Below are 26,905 nucleotides of genomic sequence, written 5' to 3'. Positions count from 1 at the left end.
AAGATCTGTGACTATGACTGACCACATGGCAAGCGTACCCAGCAACCGTGCCTAGCTAACAGAGTACTTCACGCATGCGGGTCTCCCCCAGACCAACGTCTTGACCATTAGACCAAGATGAAATTATTTTGTGCTGAGGGGGACACTGATTTTGAAGTTGCAGGCAGGGCTACCTCATCACAAGACCATGAGCCTGACTCATGTCCCCTATACTTAGAACACCAGTTAGGGGTGAGAGAGAGAAGGGGAGGTGGAGGCTAAAACGTCCTACAGGACTTCCTATAGGGATAGATAGATTTATTTGACAATTTCAAACAATACAACCACTCAGAGGACAACACAAGAAAAGTTTGAAAACGTATTTCCAAATAAACATAATAGTCCTAGGCTAGACATTAGACCTAACCTAGTAGGCATACTCGGGTTCCACATGTAACACAACAATGCATAAGACAACACTGTCATAGGCTAGAGCAGGACTCCCTTAGTAGATAAGCGATCTCAGGCTCCTAAACGGAGTTAGATGATGCTCGTATCTCGCAAAAGGTTAATAGCTCGAAAGTGTTCGGGTAAGAAAATGGCATCATCAGCAGAAAATTAGTTAGTAATGGTAAACAAAAACAGTTAAGATTTCGTTGGCAGCTCAAAACCTTTAGCTAAACTGTTTCTCAGCTAGCTCAGTCAATAGATATAGCTTGTCAGCTGTAATCTGCAAATTGTGATTTAAAGCAGAGTTAACGTTAACATTCTAAAGCTAACTGCTGTTTATCCAGTTAGCTAGTGTTACTAGCTAGCCAGCCAGTGTGCCATAGCATAGTGCTAGTAGCCTAGAGTTGATAGGTTCCTTACTTTAGCAACACCACAAAAAAAATATCATATGGCAAAAATTGAAGGCACTATGTGTCTGCTTTTCGTGTAGTAGCACATAAGCATGCAACCTAAGATCAGGGCAGGCGGAATCGATCAGGGCAGGCGGAATCTTGCCAAAGGCCTCTGTTTAACCCCTATGAGGGGCTGTGCTTTAAATGATCCAGAGAGAGAGACAGTCTAGCCAAGCCCACACCCACACTGCCTGGCCCCATTCACTCTTAGCCAGCCACACACATTCTCGATCTCTCCCTCTAGTTAGCCACCCACTCTTTTCTCTTCCCACCATCACCACCAATTTACTAATCATACCACATTCAGAGGAGCTGTTTAATTCATTGCTCTCTCTCTATTCCACTCTTTTCCCACTCTCTCCCAGACAAATTTAACGGATGGTGAAATATTTAATTGCATCAACCATGCCACTATCTAAATTCTTTCTCTCTTCCCTCCCTCTTTCCCGTCACCCCCCTTATCCTCAATCCCCTCCCTCGTTTTCTCTCTCTTACTGGGCAATGTACAGATTAAAATTTTGCTCCTGGCTTTAAAAACAAAAGAGAAATGACTTCCTAATCTTTAACCGTTTAACATCTTCCTTCAATAGCCCCGTATCTGTCTAGTCAGCCACCTTCTCATCTCCACTCTCTCTATCCCCCTCCCATCTGCATGTCAAGAAGCCCCCAGTTAAAGCGTTGGCCGCATGTAGTCACAATAACAATTACACCGCAAGCCTTTTGTGAGGCATTCTTTTAATTACTGGAAATGTGTAAAACGATTACACCCAATCTAAATCAAGCGTTCCCTCTTGTTTTATCTCGTTTCTTTCCATTTCACCAGGATGGATTGGAATGATACACTGAATAGGTTGCTTTGTTTGGTTTTGTCTTCCACCATCCCATTTTAAATGAAGATAGCAGCTAAATGCTGCGCGGTGGATGTTTTGCTGTGTGTGTGTGTGTGTGTGTGTGTGTGTGTGCTTACACATCAGCATGGGTCCCCCTACTTTGCGTCTCAGTTGGAGGGCTGCCTGTCGTGGCCATAAGTGGTACTGTGATGAACAGCGTATGAAACTGTAATGACGTCTAAACTGCGGGCACGCTATAAATTAATCTAAAAAAGCCATTGAGGCTGTCAGAGGATAGCTGCAGGCAGGCACTCGTGTATGTCTGTGTGTGAGTGAGTGAGAGAGAGAGGTTGAGCCACTCGTTCTCAAATTAAATACGGTCTGCGATGGCTGTTCAGAGGCTATGTCCTGTGGCTATATCTTCCACTTGTTCATTAACACACACACACACACACACATATATATGGAGTGCTCCAGTTCAGCACGACTGGATGTGGGAAGATTGAGTCACTATCATATTTACATAAATCGACACATCAAGGATATACAGTATGAGCTAAAATTGCAGATGGTGTACATATTTTCTCATTTCTGAGTGCTCGTATGACACACACAGACACACAGTAATATGTACTCATTCTGTCACAACAGCATTGTGCTTGTTAGAGAACTGAGAACGGTTCCTGGTCCTGTCAGACTTACCTGGTGAATCTTTTGCCTGGGCTTGATCCATTAACATGTTGGTTTCAGACTGCAACATACAAGCACAAGGAAATTAAAGACTGACCCGATAGATGGCTGAGGAAATGTCATCTATTTTAATTTAAGTGATAGAAAAATTATTAAGAGATCCCATTTGATATTTATCAGTGTAGTTTTTGTGAGGTGATTATCATGCAAATTAGCTAGGTCACAAAGAAAGGTTAGAGAATACTTTTTAGATAAAACAGTACAACGGCCCCATCTTGTGGAATGAAATGAGCATTGCTTCACTGCTCCTCAAATTCAATTTGAACTATGCTGGATACAACCACACAACTGTAGCTCTGGTCCATTGCGTGACACGAGGCAACTCGTTGTCTTCGTGCGATGGACCAGAGCTAGCACAACTGTACATGGGGTCTATACGGTATGAAAGTGGTACTTCCGGTTGTGTCGTTTTGTAGGCTAAGAATTGGCTTAACATTTTCATCGTCAAATTCATGAAACCACAGTCATATAAGATATATATAAAAATGTATACGTGTTTCCGTGTTACCATATGCCGGTTTTCAACATAGTTGATGGCCAAGAAGCATGAAGCCAAAAAGTTACAGTACCACTGTTTCATTAGAACTACAACTCCCACCAGCCGTCTCACTTTCGATACCTTAACGGTCTACAAAAAAAAGTATATATGTGTGTGTGTGTGTGTGTATGTGTATATATATATATATATATATATATATATATATATATAATATATATATATATAATATATATATATATAATATATATATAATATATATATATCTCTATATATATATATCTCTATCTATCTATCTATATCTATATATAAATTTTTTTCAAAAAAGTACTGGCTGGCAATGTAAAGTAAAAAAAATCTAACACACACCAAACGGCATCTAACTAACGGGTTCTTACCGGCATGCTATCAAGGCTGCAGCTGTGGCAACCCAATGAGCACTGGTTACCCTTTTCGCACAGGGACCTTTGTTAGCAAGGTTCTGTCACCCCCATAGTGAAGAACTATGTTGTTTTGATGCGTGGCTACCCTACGTAGCTACAGTGGCATGATCTTATCTTGTGCACCTGCTTGATGATGGCTAACGTTAGCTAGCTAACTGATTAGCTAGATTGATCAATGACAACCCGGGGTGTAGGTTTAACTACTTTTAATAACTAGATACATCAGCTAGCAATACAACAGTGTGTAGCCATGTAAGGCACACTATCAACAACCACTGTCTGGGTGGCGCATTGTATTATGGTAGCGCAGTCTTTGTTATTAACACACTACATACTACCTACCTTGTTTTTCTAGCTAGCCACATACTTGTTGTTTATACCTTATTTAAACTGGCTGACTTGCTATCTAAAATGAGAATGTATTAACAAGTTGGTTAAAGTCTATACAATATAAAACCACATAGCCAAGTAGAGCAACACAACGTCATTTGTCACTATGGGGGCCACGGAACTTTGCTAACAAAGGGCCCCATGCGAAAAGGGTAGCCCATACACATTGGGTTGCCACACAGGAGTTCAACTTTCAGTAATGTGTCTTACTCCTTGAGCATCAAATATGTTGATAGAAGCCATCGGATATGAACAAATCAATACACAAATATAATTGTCTCTCTCTCTTATATGACCGCACTTTCATGAGTTTGATTATATAAGCTTGAAGCTCATTCAAAAACAATACAGAATGTGGGAAGGATTAAGCGAGGGAGAAAGAATGGAGCTAAGAACGAACGGTACAAACCAACGTCTACCGAATACAAGCCTAGTAATTTCACTTATGAATCAACAACAGGAGTGCTGGTTACAAGCTCCTCTCCTGAAAACCCCGAGATGGAGGCGGTTAGTGAGAACTCAGAGATCAAACCTGACAAAAGTGAGGAAGTACCTGCAGCGACAGGTTGGTTGAAGATTTCCAAGATTCACCACAACGATCAGGACAATGCCAGAGATGTTTGAGCCAGTGGGAGTAATATATTTGTGGGGAAAGTGGATTCATGTCTTTTGGCCGACCCATTTGTGGTATTTTGCTGGGTGGAGGGAAAAGCTGGATATTGTTAACTCGCGTGAGACTGAAGAGACTGTTTACCTGATAAAGTCATACTAGGATATGTCAGGTACCCAGTAAGAGCTTTTTTTCCCCCCAAACCCACTACAGTGTTTCAGGTGCCAAGCTTATGGTTATGTTGCACCAGTATGTAGGAGAAAGATTTTGAGGATTGAGAAGTGTGCATGAGGGCATGGGACAAAGGAGTGTGTAGTTTCGGTGGTAGAAGTGTGTTTTAATTGTGGGGGTGAATTGTGTTTCAATTCTGGGGGTGACCATGTTGCTGGGGATCAGAAATGTCCTGTGCGAGTGAGACAGGTTGAGGTTGCCAGGGTGAGAGCAGTGCAGAAAGTGTCATATGCTGAAACAGTAAGGGAAGTAGAGGATGGTGGGCAAAGGGTGAGGGAACCTGAGAGGATCCCTGTGAGTACCAGGCCAGTACAAAGTGAACGGAACAATGTGCTTTAAGGAGGTTTGCCTCTTGGAGTTTATTGCTTTGGTCATTAATTGTACCGCACAGATGGAAAGGAAATCCCAGAAGATTTGTCTGGTAGTAGCAGCAGCAGCAGAGAAGTGTTTGTGTGTCAGAGATTTTAGTGCAGAGGAACAACAGGGGGTTTGAGAGAAGGGGCCAAAGTAGTGGGTAGAAGTGGGGAGTTTGTTGGGGATAGTGGTGTATATCTAGGGTTAGATGGTGGTGCCATTTTTTTCCCCCCCATTTGTGAACAAATCGTGCACCCTTTCAGTTTGTTTGCCAGCTCATAGAAGTGGTAGGATAAGAAAAGCAACTACTTCCAGATGGATATGGCCTCAATGGCGCTGCCCATGCTCTCAGATGCCATAACGGAACAGATACAATGGCTATCTAAGTCTATGATACCATCTAGTTTCCACTACCTTTGATGGTTTATATCCAAACAGCATGACCACCGCCATTTTTAAGTCTTCTCTGTTCAGGTAGCCTTTCTTCTCCGTGTCACACAGCTCATAAACCTTTGGAGGAAATACATTGTCATGTTACAAAAAAAAGTCTACCTTGTAGGGGCGAGAGAGGGGGATGGGGTGTAATCAATGATGTGTGTGTGTGTGAGATATACACACACACACACACACACACACACACACACACACACACACACACACACACACACACACACACACACACACGATTTATATATACTGAGTGTACAAAACATTAGAAACACCTTCCTAATATTGAGTTGCACGCCCTTTTGCACTCAGAACAGCCGTAATTTGCCGGGGCATGGACTACAAGGAGTCGAAAGCATTCCACTGGGATAATGGCCCATGTTGACTCCAATGCTTCCCACAGTTCTGTCAAGTTGTCTGGATGTCCTTGGGTGGTTGACAATTCTTGATACACACGGGAAACAGTTGAGCGTGAAAAACCAAGCAGCATTGCAGTTCTTGACACACTCAAACCGGTGCCCCTGGCACCTACTACCATACCCCATTCAAAAGTCATTAAAAGAATTGCCCATTCACCCTCTGAATGGCTGGCACACACACACACACACACACACACACACACACACACACACGTCTCAATTGTCTCAAATCCTGTTTTAACCGGTCTCCTTCCCTTCATTTATACTGACTGAAGTGGATTTAACAGGTGACATCAATAAAGGATCATAGCTTTCACCTGGTCAGTCTATGTCATGGAAAGAACAGGTGATCCAAATGTTTTGTACACTCAGTGTATACAGATCATTAGGTGTAATCCAAAGTCTGCCCTCACGAAAAAAAGACTGCAGTCAGAGTGCAGTATAAATGCAGTATGCCGAAAATACTGCATCCAAAATAATTTTTTTACGGCAGTAATTTTAATTTTAAAGTATAACTGCAGTTACATGTAATGATGATTAATTCTGCAATTACTGCGTCCAAAATACCATAGTCGATAGCAATTACTGCACTTTTACTGCTGTTTCAAAACCGCAATATTTTTCTGCAAGGGTGGCGGCAGTAGGTTATAGTAATAAGGGACTAAAGGAGCCTAACATTGCTCGTTATAGTCCAAGTACCTTACAGGAAGCCAAAACAGCCAAATACTCCATCTTAACGTGATTCGATTCTCAACTGCGGTACGGTTCTAGAAACATAAATCCCTCTACCCTCATATCAAATCAAAATGATTTCACAAATGCAAAAAATACACACTTACTGTACACTGTTTTAACTGGTTTGAAACACAGTTGCAGCCAATGTTCCCTCTACTAGCAAAGAATATGAAGAAATGTGCACATTTGGCTACATGTAGCTCTCGCTTTGATCTCAAAACAAGCGCATATACTCACAACCACTCATGCTGTAAACACAGTCCAGTTCAAAGTGAATGGCACAGATCCATATATTGCAATGGTCTATTTGCATATAGGGATACTGCAGCTCTGATTGGTTATGCCACACTGGTTGGTAGAGTATGGGCTGAGTTGTGCATGTCAATGTAATACAATCCTACTCCGGTGTGTTCCGCCTACAAGAAAATCTCTTTCATAGTTAGTTTTGCATAGTTTGTTTTGGTATGTTGCATTGAAAGTGGCTAATATTGGCAATTTCCACAGTTGAAGGAAACATTGATAGTGTTAACTAAAGGGGAAAACTAGAAAGTCGAGTGTAGTTCAATCTCTTGCTTCTCTGCATGGGCTAATATTTCTTCTGCACGGCAGTCCCGGGGAGCTGCGCAGCTTAGATGGAACATTGGTTGCAACTGACAGTATGCTTCAGTGACAAGTTTTGTTGAGTCTGTCCAACCTCTTCCGTTTACATACTGGAGTTCGGAGATGCAGATAGAGTGGACTACCTGTGCTAATTAGTGGTCTTCCGTCTGTTTTCTGTAAACAAGCACTGTAACATATGGCTTTGCAAGAACCCTAACCCTATAAAGATGTGTAGTCATTAAACTTGATCATTATTTCACGCTGATATGAAAGACACGTTCCTTATGTTTCCAAAACCGTACCGCAAGCGATGCGTATTAAAAAGGAAAGATTCACCCATTTTGAATGTTATATTGTTTTTGTGCATCTCTTAGCGGTTCTTTATTTCATTTTGGTACTTTTATCCCCAATTTCGAGATATCCAATTGGTAGTTACAGTCTTGTCCCATCACTGCAACTCACGTTTGGACTCCGGAGAGGCAAAGGTTGAGAGCCATGCGTCCTCCGAAACACGACCTTGCCAAGCTCCACTGCGTCTTCACACACTTCTCGCTTAACCCGGAAGCCAGCCACACCAACGTGTTGGAGGATACATCATTACAACTGGCGACCGAAGTCACCGGCCCACCACAAGGAGGTCGCTAGAGTGCGATGGGAGAAGGACATCCCCGTCCGGCCAAACCCTCCCCTAACCTGGATGACGCTGGGCCAATTGTACAACGCCTCATGGGTCTCCCGGTCGCAGCCTGCTGCGACATAGCCTGGGATCGAACCCGGGTCTGTAGTGATGCCTCTAGCACTGCGATGCAGTGCTTTAGTCCGCTGCGCAACTCGGGAGGCTCTGAGCGATGTTCGATCAATTACCGGGGTCATTTCATGTTTATCTGAGCTATTGCTGTTCAAGCAGGCAAATATTTGTCCGGAAATGAGGTAGCATTACGATAAAGTCACTCACTACACTTGAAGTTAATAGGAATACGACTTTTCAATCGTGAAAACATCTATCACACATGTCAGATTTCAATAGTGTCCGATGTCATAACACGAGAGGTTGTCTTCTCTCGAATGAGTCATTGATCATATTTTTGCCATATTTCTACCATGAGAAATGTGTAATTTAAAAAATATATAGTTCAAATATTAAATGTTATTCAACACTGTAAAATCTGAAATTACATCATAGGAATTTGATGGATTTTTCCTTTAACGCTTAAAGCAAGCTTTGGGGCTCTTACCAAAACTCGGTCAGAAATATGGGGCAAAACAGACAGGGTTGGCTTATATTGTTGATAACATGTTAACTATATTTCATCTTCAATGTTTATTGAAAACAACTACAATTGCACAATGAGCACTTCATGTTGGTTAGATAGCGAATTTTAGCCATTTCATTGACATGAAATCAGTAAAAATAAAAGACATGGTATCAGGAACAAGATGAAACGAGTCACTTATGTTTACCCACATGGCAGTTTGTCAATGTTGCTAGCTATCTGTCCATCCACAATTACAACAATATACAGACTTCTGCCCCATTGAAATGTGCGCTAGTGATGTTACGTTTGATACCGGACCTCTGAGGCATGCGAAATCGCTAAGCAGTTAAATTCGAAGCACTGTGCCGATGCGTATCACTTTATCAAAAGCGTAGATTGATCAATTGATTTCTCAAACCGTGTGTTTGCAAAACATGAGATCCCACTGAATTTGCCATGGTTCCAGTGCTTTCTTCGATTCCAAGCTGGTTTCAAACACCAACCTTTACTGGACAATGTACTTATTTTTTTGTATTGTATTTACTATGGATCCCCATTAGCTGTGTCCGACAAAATTAAGGCAGTTATACAATTTCAAAAAAAACTACTTTACAATACATTCATCACAGAATTCACAACACAAAGTGTGTGCCCTCAGGCCCATACGCCACAACGCAAAATCCGTGTGTACACGTGTGTATAGTGCGCATGTTATCGTGCATCTGTGCCTCAGATGCATGCATCTGTGCCTCAGATGCATGCATCTGTGCCTCAGATGCATGCATCTGTGCCTCAGATGCATGCATCTGTGCCTCAGATGCATGCATCTGTGCCTCAGATGCATGCATCTGTGCCTCAGATGCATGCATCTGTGCCTCAGATGCATGCATCTGTGCCTCAGATGCATGCATCTGTGCCTCAGATGCATGCATCTGTGCCTCAGATGCATGCATCTGTGCCTATGTTTGTGTTACTTAACAGTCCCCGCTGTTCCATAAGGTGTATTTTTACTTGCTTTTAAAATCTGATTCTACTGCTTGCATCAGTTACCTGATGTGGAAGAGAGTTCCATGTAGTCATGGGTCTATGTAGTACTGTGCGCCTCCCATAGTCTTCTGGACTTGGGGACTGTGAAGAGACCTCTGGTGGCATGCATGGGTGTCCAAGCTGTGTGCTAGTATTTTAAACAGACAGCTCAGTACCTTCAGCTTGTCAACACCTCTCACAAAAACAAGTAATGAGGAAGTCAATATCTCCCACTTTGAGCCATGAGAGATTGACATGCATGTCATTAAATGTTAGCTCTCCCTGTCCTTTTAAGGGCCAGCCGTGCTGCCCTGTTCTGAGCCAAATGCAATTTTCCCAAGTCCCTCTTTGTGGCACCTGGCCACACGACTGAACAGTAGTCCAGGTGCGACAAAACCAGGGCTTGTAGGAGGTGCCTTGTTGATAGTGTAGTTAAGAATGCAGAGCAGCGCTTTATTATGGATGGACTTCTCCCTATCTTAGCTACTACCGTACCGTATCAATATGTTTTGACCATGACGGTTGACACATTTTTTTTATTTGACATTTATTTAACCCTGGAGGCTAGTGAAAAACAATCTCTCATTTACAACTGTGACCTGGCCAAGATAACGCAAAGCAGTGCGACACAAACAACAGAGTTACACATGGAATAAACAAACATAGTCAATAATACAGTAGAAAAAGGTCTTTATACAGTGTGTGCAAATGAGGTAGGATAAGGCAATAAATAGGCCGTAGTGGTGAAATAATTACAGTATAGCAATTAAACACTGGAGTGATAGATGTGCAGAGGATGAATGTGCAAGTAGAGATACTGGGGTGCAAAGGAGCAAAATAAATAAATAAAACAGTATGGGCTATGTGCAGGTACAGTGATCTGTGAGCTGCTCCGACAGCTGGTGCTTGAAGTTAGTGAGGGAGATATGAGTCTCCAGCTTCAGTGATTTTTGCAGTTCGTTCCAGTCATTGGCAGCAGAGAACTGGAAGGAATGGCAGCCAAAGGAGGAATTGGCTTTGGGGGTGACCAGTGAGATATACCTGCTGGAGCGCATGCTACGAGTGGGTGCTGCTATGGTGACCAGTGAGCTGAGATAAGGCGGGGCTTTACCTAGCAGAGACTTGTAGATAACCTGTAGCCAGTGGGTTTGGCAACGAATATGAAGCGAGGACAAACCAACGAGAGCGTACAGGTCGCAGCGGTGGGTAGTGTATGGGGCTTTGGTGACAAAAACAGATGGCACTGTGATAGACTGCATCCAATTTGTTGAGTAGAGTGTTGGAGGCTATTTTATAGACTGCATCCAATTTGTTGAGTAGAGAGTGGTTGGAGGCTATTTTATAGATGACATCGCTGAAGTCGAGGATCGGTAGGATGGTCAGTTTTACGAGGGTATGTTTGGCAGCATGAGTCTAGGGTTACTCCAAGCAGTTTAGTCACCTCAACTTGCTCAATTTCCACATTATTCATTACGAGATGTAGTTGAGGTTTAGCGTTAAGTGAATGATTTGTCCCAAATACAATGCTTTTAGTTTTGGAAATATTTAGGACTAACTTATTCCTTGCTACCCATTACGAAACTAATTGTAGCTCTTTGTTAAGTGTTGCAGTCATTTCAGTCGTTGTAGTGGCTGATGTGTATAGTGTTGAGTCATCCACATACATAGACACACCGGCCTTACTCAAAGCCAGTGGCATGTCGTTAGTAAAGATTGAAAAAAGCCGGGGGCCTAAACAGCTACACTGGGGAATTCCTGCTTCTACCTGGATTATGTTTGAGAGGCTTCCATTAAAGAACACCCTCTGTGTTCTGTTAGACAAGTAACTCTATATCCACATTATAGCAGGGGGTGTAAAGCTATAACAAGTTTTTCCAGCAGCAGACTATGATCGATAATGTCAAAAGCCGCACTGAAGTCTAAACAAGACAGCCCCCACAATAATTTTATCATCAAGTTCTCAGAGCCAATCATCAGACATTTGTGTAAGTGCCGTGCTTGTTGAGTGTCCTTCCCTATATGCGTGCTGAAAGTTGTTTGATCATATACAGAAGTTTACTACCGGTTGGTAACAGACTGATTGGTCTGCTATTTGAGCCAGTAAAGGGGGCTTTAGTATTCTTGGGTAGCGGAATGACTTTAGCTTCCCTCCAGACCTGAGGGCACACACTTTCTAGTAGGCTTAAATTGAAGATGTGGCAATATCATCCGCTATTATCCTCAGTCATTTTCCATCCAGATTGGCAGACCCCGGTGGCTTGTCATTGTTGATAGACAATTTGTTTCACCTCTTCCACACTGACTTTATGAAATTCAAAAGTACAATTCTTGTCTTTCATAATTTGGTCAGATATACTTGGATGTGTAGTGTCAGCGTTTGTTGCTGGCATGTCATCCCTAACGTTTATCTTGCCAATGAAAAAGTAATTAAAGAAGTTGGCAATATCAGTGGGTTTTGTGATGAATGAGCCATCTGATTTAATGAATGATGAGTTGGCTTTTTTCCCAAAATTTCATTTAAGGTGCTCCAAAGCTTTTTACTATCATTAATCTTTGTTTCATAGAAAAGTTTGTTTATTTAGCTTAGTCACATGATTTCTTCATTCGCAGTACGTTTGCCAATCAGTTGAGCTGCCAGACTTATCTGCCATACCTTTTGCCTCATCCCTCAACCATACAATTTTTCCAATTCCTCATCAATCCAAGGGGATTTAATAGTTTTTACAGTCATTTTATAAATGGGTACATGCTTATTACTAACTGGAATAAGCAATTTCATCAAATGTGTCAAGTGCAGTATCTGTTTGCTCCTCATTACACACCAGCAAATATTATTTACAGCATCACCATATCAATCACTACAAAATGTATTGTATGACCTATTATACACTATGTTAGGGCCCTTCTTTGGAACTTTGGTTTTCCTAGATATGGCCACTATATTGTGATCACTACATCCTATGGATTTGGATACCGCTTTAAAGCAAATGTCTGCAGCATTAGTAAGATGTGATCAATACATGTTGATGATTTCATTCCTGTGCTGTTTGTAAATACCCTGGTAGGTTGACTGACAACCTGAATCAGGTTGCAGGTACTGGTTACATTTAAGTTTTTTTTCTTGAGTGGGCAGCTTGATGAGAGCCAGTCAATATTAAAAAATAAAAATAAAAAAAATAAAAATCACCCAGAAAATATACTTCTCTGTTGATACATTACACACACACACACACACACACACACACACACACACACACACACCCCTACATTTAATACAGCATTATGACGACTCATTGTCACAATGGTAGGGATTAACTGAGCTGGTCTTGGGTCATTGATAAGTCGTTTCAACGCAGCCGAGTCCAGGAGCCAAGATGATTTGGATGGACCCTGTCATTCCTGTAGAGTATCTTCTGTTTCCAGAAGGTGTCAAAGTTATCAATAAAAGTGACTCCAGCAGAGCTACAGTAGTCTTTTAGCCAGATGTGTAATGCCAGTAGCCTGCTGAATCTTTCACACCCGCGTCCCAACGATGGTACTGGACCTGAAATAATTGGCAGTTTTTGGAGTCTTAATGCTAAAAATCAGTTCTTTAAAGTCCATTTTCAGATGTTCCGAGAAAGCCCTCCTGATGTCGTTTGACCCCACACGGACTACGACAGTGTCCAACAGGGTTTTTGCCTTTGGAACCGAGATGTTTCTCACCATAGAGCTGCCTATGATGACAGCTGGCGATGTTAAATGGGCCGGTCTCTCAGGCAGCCTCACGGTCTGATGAGGGTGGGAGCACCGAGGATCTGAACCCGAGGTAGAAGATACCGGAGAGGGAGACAGAACAGAGGACGATGACAGGTACGTCCGGATCCGATCTTGAATGGGAAGCCCCGAAGGAAGAAGGCACTGGAACCTCCAGATCCAGGGCAGCAAAGCCGTTTCTGGTCGGTGTCAGGTCCGGGCTCAACATCTTCAAGGAGACCCCCATTGCCAGAGGACGCTGTCTTCGATGTCCACGGCAAGTGACATATCTCCATGGCTAGTTGGTTGGGTCGGGAACAGCTCCGTTCTCCAGGGAAAGGGGAGACCCCTTTGGAGATGGAACCTTGCTGAGCAGCGGCCAGTTGGCTGTGGAGAGCTAACAAAACGGCAACACTTCCACCAGACCAGAGCGGGGTCCGGCTACTGGGGTGGAAGAAAAAGTAGGCGGGCGTGGATTCCCAGTAGATTGTGTAGGTTTGCTACTTGCTTGCTAAGAGTAGCTACTTCACCCCTGTAGTCCTCCGCAAGCAAGCAGTTGCTACATTGAAAGTCAGCACCGTCCACATTGCTTTTTTCCGGGACAAAGTAAACACCGCTCCTGCAGCGCTGGAAACGTTCGATAGCAACCTCCATTTGAGACCGCTGAGCCAGCTAGGCTAGCTGGGCTTCCGTGTCTCTCCCCCTCTGCGGAATCTGGAGGAATCCCGGGACAGACAGCAGCGCACACAGTAACTAAGCCCAGAGCCGCAGGTTCCAAAATGAAAGTATATAAAAACACTGTCAGCTTTACAAAAACAATAATCCGAGGTCTCTTGTTCAGCGTTCAACAACAAACATGCGTTGCGCTCAGATGACGTCACTTACAGTGGGGGGAAAAAGTATTTGATCCCCTGCTGATTTTGTACATTTGACAAAGAAAGGATCCGTCTATAATTTTAATGGTAGGTTTATTTGAACAGTGAGAGACAGAATAACAAAAATATCCAGAAAAACGCATGTCAAAGATGTTATAAATTGATTTGCATTTTAATGAGGGAAATAAGTATTTGACCCCCTCTCAATCAGAAAGATTTCTGGATCCCAGGTGTCTTTTATACAGGTAACGAGCTGAGATTAGGAGCACACTCTTAAAGGGAGTGATCCTAACCGCAGCTTTTTACCTGTAAAAAAGACACCTGTCCACAGAAGCAATCAATCAATCAGATTCCAAACTCTCCACCATGGCCAAGACCAAAGAGCTCTCCAAGGATGTCAGAGACAAGATTGTAGACCTACACAAGGCTGGAATGGGCTACAAGACCATCGCCAAGCAGCTTGGTGAGAAGGTGACAACATTTGGTGCGATTATTCGCAAATGGAAGAAACACAAAAGAACTGTCAATATCCCTCGACCTGATGCTCCATGCAAGACCTCACCTCGTGGAGTTGCAATGATCATGAGAACAGTGAGGAATCAGCCCAGAACTACACGGGAGGATCTTGTCAATGATCTCAAGGCAGCTGGGACCAGTGTCACCAAGAAAACAATTGGTAACACACTACGCCATGAAGGACTGAAATCCTGCAGCGCCCGCAAGGTCCCCCTGCTCAAGAATACATATACATGCCCGTCTGAAGTTTGGGTCATTCAGATGTTCGTTGGCAGAGGACAACTGGTGAAAGTTTTGTGGTCAGATGAGACCAAAATGGAGCTCTTTGACATCCACTCAACTCACCGTGTTTGGAGGAGGAGGAATGCTGCCTATGACCCCAAGAACACCATCCCCACCGTCAAACATGGAGGTGGAAACATTATGCTTTGGGGGTGTTTTTCTGCTAAGGGGACAGGACAACTTCACCGCATCAAAGGGACGATGGACGGCGCCATGTACCGTCAAATCTTGGGTGAGAACCTCCTTCCCTCAGCCAGGGCATTGAAAATGGGTCGTGGATGGGTATTCCAGCATGACAATGACCCAAAACACACGGCCAAGGCAACAAATGAGTGGCTCAAGAAGAAGGACATTAAGGTCCTGGAGTGACCTAGCCAGTCTCCAGACCTTAATCCCATAGCTGAAGGTTCGAGTTGCCAAACGTCAGCCTTGAAACCTTAATGACTTGGAGAAGATCTGCAAAGAGGAGTGGGACAAAAATCCCTCCTGAGATGTGTGCAAACCTGGCGGCCAACTACAAGAAACGTCTGACCTCTGTCATTGCCAACAAGGGTTTTGCCACAAAGTACTAAATCATGTTTTGCAGAGGGGTCAAATACTTATTTCCCTCATTAAAATGTAAATCATTTTATAACATTTTTGACATGCATTCTGGATTTTTTTTTGTTATTCTGTCTCTCACTGTTCAAATAAACCTACTATTAAAATTATAGACTGCCCACTTACAAAGAAATTATCAAACGTACAAAATCAGCAGGGGATCAAATACTCCCCCCCCCCACTGTAGAAATATACACTGAAGCAAAATAAATTTAAAAAACGCAACATACAAAGTGTTGGTCCCATGTTTCATGAGTTGAACTAAAAGATCCAAGAAATTTTCCATACACAAAAACCTTCTCTCCAATTTTGTGCACAAATGTGTTTACACCCGTTAGTGAGCATTTCTCCTTTGCCAAAAATAATCCATCCAATTTACAGGTGAGGCATATCAATAAGCTGATTAAACAGCATGGTCATTACACAGGTGCAACTTGTGCTGGGGACAATAATAGGCCACTATAAAATGTGCAGTTGTCACGCAAAACAATGCCACAGATGTCTCAAGATGAGGGAGTGTGCAATTGGAATGCTGGCTGCATGAGCCAGAGAATGGAATGTTAAATTCTCTACCATGAGCCGCCTCCAATGTCATTTTAGAGAATTTGGCAGTACGTCCAACAGGCCGCACAGCCGCAGACCCCGTGTATGGTGTTGTGTGGGCAAACGGTTTGCTGATGTCAACGTTGTGAACCGAGTGCCCCATGGTGGCAGTGGTTATGGTATGGGCAGGCATAAACTATGCACAACAAACACAATTGCATTTTAGCGATTGTGATTTTAATACACAGAGATAACGTGACGAGATCCTGAGGCCCATTGTTGTGCCATTCATCCGGCTCCATCAACTCATGTTTCAGCATGATAATGCACGGCCCCATGTCACAAGGATCTGAACACAATTCCTGAGCACTGAAAAAGTCCCAGTTTTTCCATGGCCTTCATACTTGGACATGTCAACCATTGAGCACGTTTGGGATGCTCTGGATCAACTTGTACGATAGCGTGTTCCAGTTACCGCCAATATGCAGCAACTTCGCACAGCCACTGAACAGGAGCGGGAAAACATTCCACATTCAAAAACCTGACCAACTCTATGTGAAGGAGATGTGTCACGCTGCATGACGCAACTGTTGGTCACACCAGCTACAGACTTTTTTTGATACACACCACTACTTTGTTTTTTTTAAGTTATCTGTATTCCTAGTCATGTGAAATCCATAGATTAGGACCTAATGAATGCATTTCAATTGACTGATTTCCTTACAGTTGAAGTCGGAAGTTTAAATACACCTTAGCCAAATACATTTAAACTCAGTTTCTCACAATTCCCGACGTTTAATCCTAGTAAAAATTCCCTGTTTTAGGTCAGTTAAATCACCCCTTTATTTTAAGAATGTGAAATGTCAGAATAATAGTAGAGAGAATGATTTATTTCAGATTTTATTTCTTTAATCACATTCCCAGTGGGTCAGAAGTTTACATACACTCAATTAGTATTTGGTAGCATTGCCTTTAAATTGTTTAACTTGGGTCCAACGTTTTGGGTAGCCTTCCACAAGCTTCCCACAATAAGTTGGGTGATTTTTGGCCCATTCCTCCTGACAGAGCTGGTGTAACTGAGTCAGATTTGTAGGCCTCCTTCTGCCCACAAATGTTCTATAGGATTGAGGTCAGGGCTTTGTGATGGCCACTCCAATACCTTGACTTTGTAGTCCTTAAGCCATTTTGCCACAACTTTGGAAGTATTGTCATGACGTTGCCCTCTTTGGGTACAGCGAGCCCTATTCCCCCTCCCTCTGCACCATCCCCCTCTCTCTGTCTCTCCTACACCCAGGCTGCTGCGACCTCAGGTCGTAAATTCCTGGAGGAGAATCCTGCCTCATGGCCAGACAGTATAGAGAGAGAGAGAGAGAGTTTTCATAGAGAACAAAGGAATTTCTTCCACCTCACAGAACTTGACAACCGAACAATATTCATGTTCTGGAGAAGGTATAAAAAGATCGGTGAAGAATCCAGCTACGAACTGGCCCATTTGGTACAATTTTGTGAAACTCATGAGACAATACAGCCACATTACCATAATCCTGTTGATAGAAAAGTCTCAGTTATGAGGCTTACATCTAATTGTTGTATAGAATGAATGAGTAAAGATGGAACTATTTGTGAAATTATGTAATGTGATTTTAGACTGTTTAATGAAAGAAACTCCAATTCCCTTTGGGGTTTAACTGAGTCAGAGGACCGCCCATGAGCACAGTTCTGATCTGGCGTCATGGGACAGCCCTTTTCTATGTTCCGAATAAAACCCCCACCTGGGTTTCCCCACTCCAGACCGAGCTTACCTCAATTACGAGAGAGCTAAGGGTTGAGACGAGACCAGTACCTCTATCACAGAGGGAAATAAGGTTCGAGTAGATTGCTGAATCTTTTAACCATCCCATGTGGTTAAACTCTTAGACTATCGATACCGACAGAATAAGAACAAGTCTTTGATATTAATTACTAGTCTGCAGCTAGGAATTCGGTATCATTGAACGCGAAGACCGACAACCGCCGAAACATCTATTCTATAACGACATGAATGAATGTTACTCTGAACTATCCATTCTAACCACGACAGAGGGAGAGAGGGCGGACACTCTCTCCAACAAACTTTAACCTCTCTGGGCTAGGCGGGACGAATTCGTCCCACCTACGTAACAGCCACTTTAAGCCTGTGGCGCGATTTTCAAAACCTTAAAAATCATATTACTTCAATTTCTCAAACATATGACTATTTTACAGCTATTTAAAGACAAGACTCTCGTTAACCTCTTGGGGCTATGTGGAACGCTAGCGTGCCACCCGTGGTGCACCCTATCAACAGCAGGTGCATTTCAAGAGCGGCAAATTTGAAACCAAATAAATGTCAAAATTCAAATTTTTCAAACATACAACTATCTTACACCCTTTGAAAGATAAACATCTCCTTAATCTAACCACGTTGTCCGATTTCAAAAAGGTTTTACGGCGAAAGCATAAAGTTAGATTATGTTAGGAGAGTACATTGACAATAGCTGTGTGTAATGTTTTGTCAATTCAAAGACAGGGTCACCAAAACCATAAAACCAGCTAAAATGATGCACTAACCTTTTACAATCTCCATCAGATGACACTCCTAGGACATTATGTTAGACAATGCATGCATTTTTAGTTCTATCAAGTTCATATTTATATCCAAAAACAGCGTTTTACTATGGCATTGATGTTGAGGAAATCGTTTCCCTCCAATAACCGGCAGTCAAGTCAGCACCACAAATTAAATAATTAAAATTAGAAAACATTGGTAAAATATTATATTGTCATTTAAAGAATTATAGATTTACATCTCTTGAACGCAATCAACTTGCCAGATTTAAAAATAACCTTACTGGGAAATCACACTTTGCAATAATCTGAGCACTGCGCCCAGAAAAATATGCTTTGCTATACAGACAAACGGCCATGTTGGAGAGATCTAAAATCGAAAATACTATGTAAATAATCCATTACCTTTGATTCTCTTCATCAGATGTCACTTCCCGGGATCCCAGGTCCATAACGAATGTAGTTTTGTTCAAAAAAGCTCATCATTTATATCCAAAAAGATCCGTGTTGTTAGCACATGATCTAAGCCAGCCGGACTTCTCGTCATGAACGAGGGGAAAAAATATATTTACGTTCGTTCAAACATGTCAAACGTTGTATAGCATAAATCATTAGGGCCTTTTTTAACCAGAACATGAATAATATTCAAGGTGGACGAATGCATTCTCTTTTAAAACGTTTTGGAACGAGGGTACACAACATGACCTCGCGCGCCAGAGTCTAATCGGCCATCACCGTTCCAAGGCTCTTGTTCGGTCAGATCTCATAGTAGAAGATTCAAAAACACTTTGTAAAGGCTGGTGACATCTAGTGGAAGCAATAGGAAGTGCCAAAACATTAATCAGCCCCTGTGTGTTTCAATGGCATAGGCTTAAAGGTAATTCAACACATCAGGTATCCACTTCCTGTCAGAAAATGTCTCAGGGTTTTGCCTGCCAAATGAGTTCTGTTATACTCACAGACACCATTCAAACAGTTTTAGAAACTTTAGGGTGTTTTCTATCCATATATAATAAGTATATGCATATTCTAGTTACTGGGTAGGATTAGTAACCAGATTAAATCGGGTACGTTTTTTTATCCAGCCGTGAAAATACTGCCCCCTAGCCACAACAGGTTAATCTAACCACACTGTCCGATTTCAAAAAGGCTTTACAACGAAAGCAAAACATTAGATTATGTCAGCAGAGTACCAAGCCAGAAATAATCAGACACCCATTTTTCAAGCCAGCATATAATGTCACCAAAACCCAGAAGACAGCTAAATGCAGCACTCACCTTTGATGATCTTCATCAGATGACAACCCTAGGACATTATGTTATACAATACATGCATGTTTTGTTCAATCAAGTTCATATTTATATCAAAAACCAGCTTTTTACATTAGCATGTGACGTTCAGAACTAGCATACCCCCCGCAAACTTCCGGGGAATTCGCTAACATTTTACTAAATTACTCACGATAAACGTTCACAAAAAGCATAACAATTATTTTAAGAATTATAGATACAGACCTCCTCTATGCACTCGATATGTCCGATTTTAAAATAGCTTTTTGGTGAAAGCACATTTTGCAATATTCTAAGTACATAGCCCAGGCATCACGGGCTCGCTATTTAGACACCCGGCAAGTTTAGCACTCACCATAATCATATTTACTATTATAAAAGTTTGATTACCTTTTGTTGTCTTCGTCAGAATGCACTCCCAGGACTGCTACTTCAATAACAAATGTTGGTTTGGTCCAAAATAATCCATCGTTATATCCGAATAGCGGCGTTTTGTTCGTGCGTCCCAGACACTATCCGAAATGGTAAAGAAGGGTCACGCGCATGGCGCAATTCGTGACAATAAAATTCTAAATATTCCATTACCGTACTTCGAAGCATGTCAACCGCTGTTTAAAATCCATTTTTATGCCATTTTTCTCGTAGAAAAGCGATAATATTCCGACAGGGAATCTCCTTTTCGGCAAAACAGAGGAGAAAAAAAAAATCACAAAGGCGGGGGCGGTCGGGTCATGCGCATAAGCCCAGAGTCCCTTGATCGGCCACTTGAGAAAGGCGATAATGTGTTTCAGCCTGGGGCTGGGATGACGACATTCTGTTTTTTCCCGGGCTCTGAGCGCCTATGGACGACGTAGGAAGTGTCACGTTAGAGCAGAGATCCTTAGTAAAAGATAGTGATGGAAAAGAAGTTCAAGAAATGGTCAGACAGGCCACTTCCTGTAAAGGAATCTCTCAGGTTTTGACCTGCCATTTGAGTTCTGTTATACTCACAGACACCATTCAAACAGTTTTAGAAACTTTAGGGTGTTTTCTATCCATATGTAATAAGTATATGCATATTCTAGTTACTGGGTAGGAGTGGTAACCAGATTAAATCGGGTATGTTTTTTATCCAGCCGTGTCAATACTGCCCCCTAGCCCTAACAGGTTAACAGAGATCCCGATGACACACTGAGCGTAAATATATATATTGATTGCAATTATTCCCGAATGAGTGAGCGTTCATGTGGAATGGATTAGCATTTCAATTGTTATAATTAACAACTTTGTAGTGTCTCTTATCAGTCCCTCTGTCTAACAAGCCGCCATGCCGGTTTAGACCACTAGGGCACATTCCCCTATCATTTCTTTGTAACCGTATCTACTTTGTTTGTGTTATGCATTTGTCAGTACTTAGTTAGTAAATAAATGATTTTAAGACAATTGATGTATGGATGACTCAGTGGAGACTGGGTTCGTGCAGATAACCAACAATTTACGATGTTTGGAATGAGACTGACGTGAGGTAAAGATTACGTCATTAATCAAAAGACCAATTGATCAGATATTAAAATATCTGAAAGTTATATTAGGAAAATTATAACTTTGTAATCTGAATATTTTCCTTGGTGCCCCGACTTCCTAGTTAATTACAGTTACATGATTAAGAAGTTTAATCACGTAATAGAGAATTTTTGATAAAGATTAATCTTCAGTTTAATGATGCCAAAGACACGACAGTATGCTTGCGGTCCTTGTCCATTTGGAAGACCCATTTGCGACCAAGCTTTAACTTCCTGACAGATGTCTTGAGATATTTTTTCAATATAGCCACATAATTTTCCTTCCTCCTAATGCCATCTATTTTGTGAAGTGCACCAGTCCCTCCTGCAGCAAAGCACCCCCACAACATGATGCTGACACCCCCGTGCTTCACGGTTGGGATGGTGTCCTTCGGCTTGCAAGCCTCCCCCTTTTTCCTCCAAACATAACGATGGTCGATATGGCCAAACAGTTCTATTTTTGTTTCATCAGACCAGAGAACATTTCTCCAAAAAGGACGACCTTTGTCCCCATGTGCAGTTGCAAACCGTAGTCTGGCTTTTTTATGGCGGTTTTAGAGCAGGGGCTTCTTCCTTGCTGAGTGGCCTTTCAGGTTATGTCGATATAGGACTCGTTCTACTGTGGATACAGATACTTTTGTACCCGTTTCCTCCAGCATCTTCACAAGGTCCTTTGCTGTTGTTCTGGGATTGATTTGCACTTTTCGCACCAAAGTATGTTCATCTCTAGGAGACAGAACGAGTCTCCTTCCTGAGCGGTATGACAGCTGCATGGTCCCATGGTGTTTATACTTGCGTACTATTGTTTGTACAGATAACGTGGTACCTTCAGGCGTTTGGAAATTGCTCTCAAGGATGAGCCAGACTTGTGGAGGTCTACAATTTTTTTTTCTGAAGTCTTAGCTGCTTTCTTTTGATTTTCCCATGTCAAGCAAAGAGGCACTGAGTTTGAAGGTAGGCCTTGAAATACATCCACAGGTACACCTCCAATTGTCTCAAATTATGTCAATTAGCCTATCAGAAGCTTCTAAAGCCATGACATCATTTTCTGGAATTTTCCAAGCTGTTTAAAAGGCACAGTCAAATTACTGTTCGTAAACTTCATACCCTCTGGGATTGTGATAGTGAATTATAAGTGAAATAATCTGTTTGTAAAATGACCTGTGTCACGCACAAAGTAGATGTCCTAACCGACTTGCCAAAACTATAGTTTGTTAACAAGAAATTTGTGGAGGGTTGAAAAATGAGTTTTAATGACTCCAACCTAAGTGTATGTAAACTTCCAACTTCAACTGTATATGAACAGAAACTCAGTAAAATCATTGAAATTGTTGCGTTTATATATTTTTGTACAGTGCATTCGGAAAGTATTCAGACCCCTTACCTTTTTCCTCATTGTTAAGTTACAGCCTTATTCTAAAATGGATTAACTAAATAAAAATCCTCAATCTACACACTACCCCATAATGACAAAGCTGAAAAAAAAAGTTTAGAAAATGTTGCACATTTATACAAAATAAACTAAAATGCCTTATTTACATTAGTATTCAGACCCTTTGCTATGAGACTCGACATTGAGCTCAGGTGCATTCTGTTTTCACTGACCATCCTTGAGATGTTTCTACAACTTGATTGGAGTCCACCAGTGGTAAATTCAATTGAAAGGACATGATTTGGAAAGGCACACACCTGTCTATAAAAAGGTCCCACAGTCGACAGTGCATGTCAGAGCAAAAACCAAAGCCATGAGGTCAACAGAATTGTGTCGAGGCACATTGCTGGGAAAGGGTACTAAAACATTTATACAGCATTGAAGGTCCCCGAGAATACAGTGGCCTCCACCACACACCAAGACTCTTCCTAGAGCTTGCCACCCGTCCAAACTGAGCAAATCGGAGAAGGGCCTTGGTCAGGGAGGTGACCATGAACCCGATGGTCACTCTGACTGAGCTCCAGATTTCCTCTGTGGAGATGGGAGAACCTTCCAGAAGGACAACCATCTCTGCAGCACTCCACCAATAAGGCCTTTATGATAGAGTGGGCATATAGAAGCCACTCCTCCGTAAAAGGCACGACAGTCCGCTTGGAGTTTGCCAAAAGGCAAAACAATATTCTCTGGCCTGATGAAACCAAGATTTAACTCTTTGGCCTGGATGCCAAGCGTCACGTCTGGAGGAAACCTGGCACCATCCCTATGGTGGTGGCAGCATCATGCAGTGGGGATGTTTTTCAGCAGCAGGGACTGGGAGACGATTCAGGATCGAGGGAAAGATGAACAGAGCAAAGTACAGAGAGATCTTTGATGAAAATGTGCTCCAGAGTGCTCAGGACCTCAGACTGGGGCGACGGTTCACCTTCCAACAGGACACTTAAAATAAGGGCTGTGTTTCGTGTAGGCTTAACCCTGGCATGACGTTTTGATAAACATGTCTGAGAGAGATTTACAAGGTGACTTATCAATATATTAGACTATTTAACGCTCAGTTTTGTAAATGCTAATTAGCATCAAAGTAGACATCATGCAAAAATACAAATCCCTGCAAGCACCTGCACGTCATCTCTAGCTGATACCTTTACTGACAGGTATTGTGTCAATTTAAAACTTGCACAAGACAGTTCAAAGAATTTTCCATTTTATAGAAATGTTGCCGATTTATTAGTTGCTACATTTATTTAACATTAGATAGTTAATCAAGAGAATCTTACCTTTGACTCACTTCGGATCATCACGGCATTTGTAGTACTTTATGATAGCCACATTAGCAGCTAAGTAGCGTTTCATTATGGGGCGGGGGTAAATACAGGCGAATATACACTACATGCTCGTCGAACATCTCATTCCAAAATCATGGGCATTAATATATAACATTGATGTTGAAAAATTGCTGCAGGGACTTGCTTTTATTCAGCCACAAGAGCATTAGTGAGGTCATGAACTGTTCAGCAGTCTTATGGCTTGGGAGTAGAAGCTGTTAACCTCTCTAGGGTAGGGGGCAGTATTTTCACATCCGGATAAAAAACGTACCCGATTTAATCTGGTTATTGCTACTGCCCAGAAACTAGAATATGCATATAATTGTTTGATTTGGATAGAAAACACCCTAAAGTTTCTAAAACTGTTTGAATGGTGTCTGTGAGTAGAACAGAACTCATATGGCAGGCCAAAACCTGAGAAGATTCTGTACAGGAAGTGCCCTCTCTGACCATTTCTTGGCCTTCTATACCCTCTTTATCGAAAACAGAGGATCTCTGCTGTAACGTGACACTTTCTAAGGCTCCCATAGGCTCTCAGAAGGCGCCAGAACGTTGAATGATGACTTTGCAGCCCCTGGCTGAAAAACAGTAGCGCATTTGGATAGTGGTCGATCTGAGAACAATGAGACGGGCGTGCACGTGAAGAGTCCATTTTACATTTTCAGTCTTTGAACGAAAAAGACGTCTCCCGGTCGGAATATTATCGCTATTTTACGAGAAAAATCGCATTAAAAATGTATTTTAAACAGCGTTTGACATGCTTCGAAGTACGGTAATGGAATATTTAGAATTTTTTTGGCACGACATGCGTCCGCACGTCACCATTCGGATAGTGTCTTGAACGCAAGAACAAAACAGAGGATATTTGAACATAACTATGGATTATTTTGAACCAAAACAACATTTGTGGATGAAGTAGAAGTCCTGGGAGTGCATTCTGACGAAGAACAGCAAAGGTAATCCAATTTTAGTGAACGCCAAACTTGGTGGGTGTCAAATTAGCTAGCCCGTGATGGCGAGCTATCTACTCAGAATATTGCAAAATGTGCTTTTGCCAAAAAGCTATTTTAAAATCTGACACCGCGATTGCATAAAGGAGTTCTGTATCTATAATTATTAAAATAATTGTTATGTATTTTGTGAACGTTTATCATGAGTAATTTAGTAAATTCACCGGAAGTTTGCAGTGGGTATGCTAGTTCTGAACATCACATGCTAATGTAAAAAGCTGGTTTTTGATATAAAATGAACTTGATTGAACAAAACATGCATGTATTGTATAACATAATGTCCTAGGAGTGTCATCTGATTAAGATCATCAAAGGTTAGTGCTGCATTTAGCTGTGGTTTTGGTTTTTGTGACATATGCTAGCTTGAAAAATGGGTGTGTGATTATTTCTGTCTGGGTACTCTCCTGACATAATCTAGATGTTTTTCTTTCGTTGTAAAGCCTTTTTGAAATCGGACAATGTGGTTAGATAAAGGAGCGTCTTTAAAATGGTAAAAAATAGTCATATGTTTGAGAAATTGAAGTAATAGCATTTAAGGTATTTGAATATCGCGCCACTCGATTCCACTGGCTGTTGACTAGGTGGGACGATTTCGTCCCACAAACCCTAGAGAGTTAAGGAGCCTTTTGGACATAGACTTGACGCTCCGATACCGCTTGCCGTGCGGTAGCAGAGAGAACAGTCTATGACTCGGGTGACTGGAATCAGGTCGGGCACTTATGTTGGGCGATTAACATTTAGCTCTCGGGGCGTTCAAAGCGCACACTGGACGCTCTGGCAGAGTAGGGTTGATCCGAGCGTTAAAACGCCAGTCAAGCACCCAAGCTAACTGGCTAACGTTGGCTAGCTACTTCCAAACACAAATGAGAAAACACCTCACTCTGACCATTTTACTTGCCCTAGTAGAGATGGTTAGGCTGTTTTCATGTTATCTAGTGCATTGGTGACTAACTGTGCTGCTGGCAACAATTTAATTAAGCTTTTTTTTGCCGACTTTTACTGACACCGGCCATATTCAACAGGTGATGAGCGTTCGTAAAATCATCAGTTATTCTGCACGAGAGTGCTCTGAAATCGGAGTAGATAGCCAGAATGAACAATGTCGATTGAAACGCACAACGACTATACCACTTAGCTAAGAATGTGAATAATAAAGTCAATAAACGCTGGGTAGTTAGTTAGATAGCAGATAGTTAACAATACTGACTGGCAAGTTCGCGGTCTGGTCAGCATGTAAGAGATTAGCCGTGTAACGTTAGTGTCGCTCACCTGTGAACTGAACTTGGCTTGCCTTGGCAGCCCGGACCCTCTGGTCTCTGAACACGAATGATACTAGTGTAGACGGAAATTATGGGATGTGCTTTTACAGAACTTGACATGGTAAACTTCGGTACCCTAAACTGTACTCCCACACAAGGGGCAGCCAATTACGGAGCCATTCTGCCTCTATCAGACAACCGCAAAAAATCAGTTACCTACAGTAGAGTCAATGAATCTGTACAGTACCGTTAGTTCTTACCGTTTCAAACTTCATCTTGTCGATGTCGGTGATTTCTCTTTGTTTTCTGGCAAAATGTGTTAGAGAACACATTTCCATGTTGGTACATTACACAGACGTTAAGTTTCCTTGGAGACCGTATGAGATTCACGGTTGGTTACCTCTTCTTCTTCGGTGTCATGGTGTTCGCACGTTTTGTTTGTGCAT

The 26,905-nt window shown here is 42.0% G+C and overlaps 1 protein-coding gene across 4 annotated transcripts in view; it reads right to left on the bottom strand.

Moving 5' to 3' along the window:
- The window catches only part of efcab11 (EF-hand calcium binding domain 11), a 94,575-nt gene extending 67,670 nt beyond the window's left edge, over window positions 1–26,905 (bottom strand). For 2 of the 4 annotated variants that reach the window (XM_014196395.2, XM_045718423.1), the window contains exons 1-3: window positions 26,720–26,897; window positions 5,400–5,495; window positions 2,414–2,462 (exon numbers count right to left, since the gene is read on the bottom strand). In XM_014196395.2, the coding sequence (XP_014051870.2) occupies window positions 2,414–2,462; window positions 5,400–5,495; window positions 26,720–26,797 (223 nt within the window). In that variant the 5' untranslated portion in view covers window positions 26,798–26,897. Of the gene's footprint in view, window positions 1–2,413; window positions 2,463–5,399; window positions 5,496–26,719 lie in introns of all 4 variants that reach the window. The other 2 variants (XM_045718417.1, XM_045718420.1) reach the window with 2 other exon arrangements.

This window comes from Salmo salar, chromosome ssa01 (assembly GCF_905237065.1).
Source record: "Salmo salar chromosome ssa01, Ssal_v3.1, whole genome shotgun sequence".
Lineage (NCBI taxonomy): Eukaryota > Metazoa > Chordata > Actinopteri > Salmoniformes > Salmonidae > Salmo > Salmo salar.
This window is presented reverse-complemented; position numbering and strand designations above follow the sequence as displayed.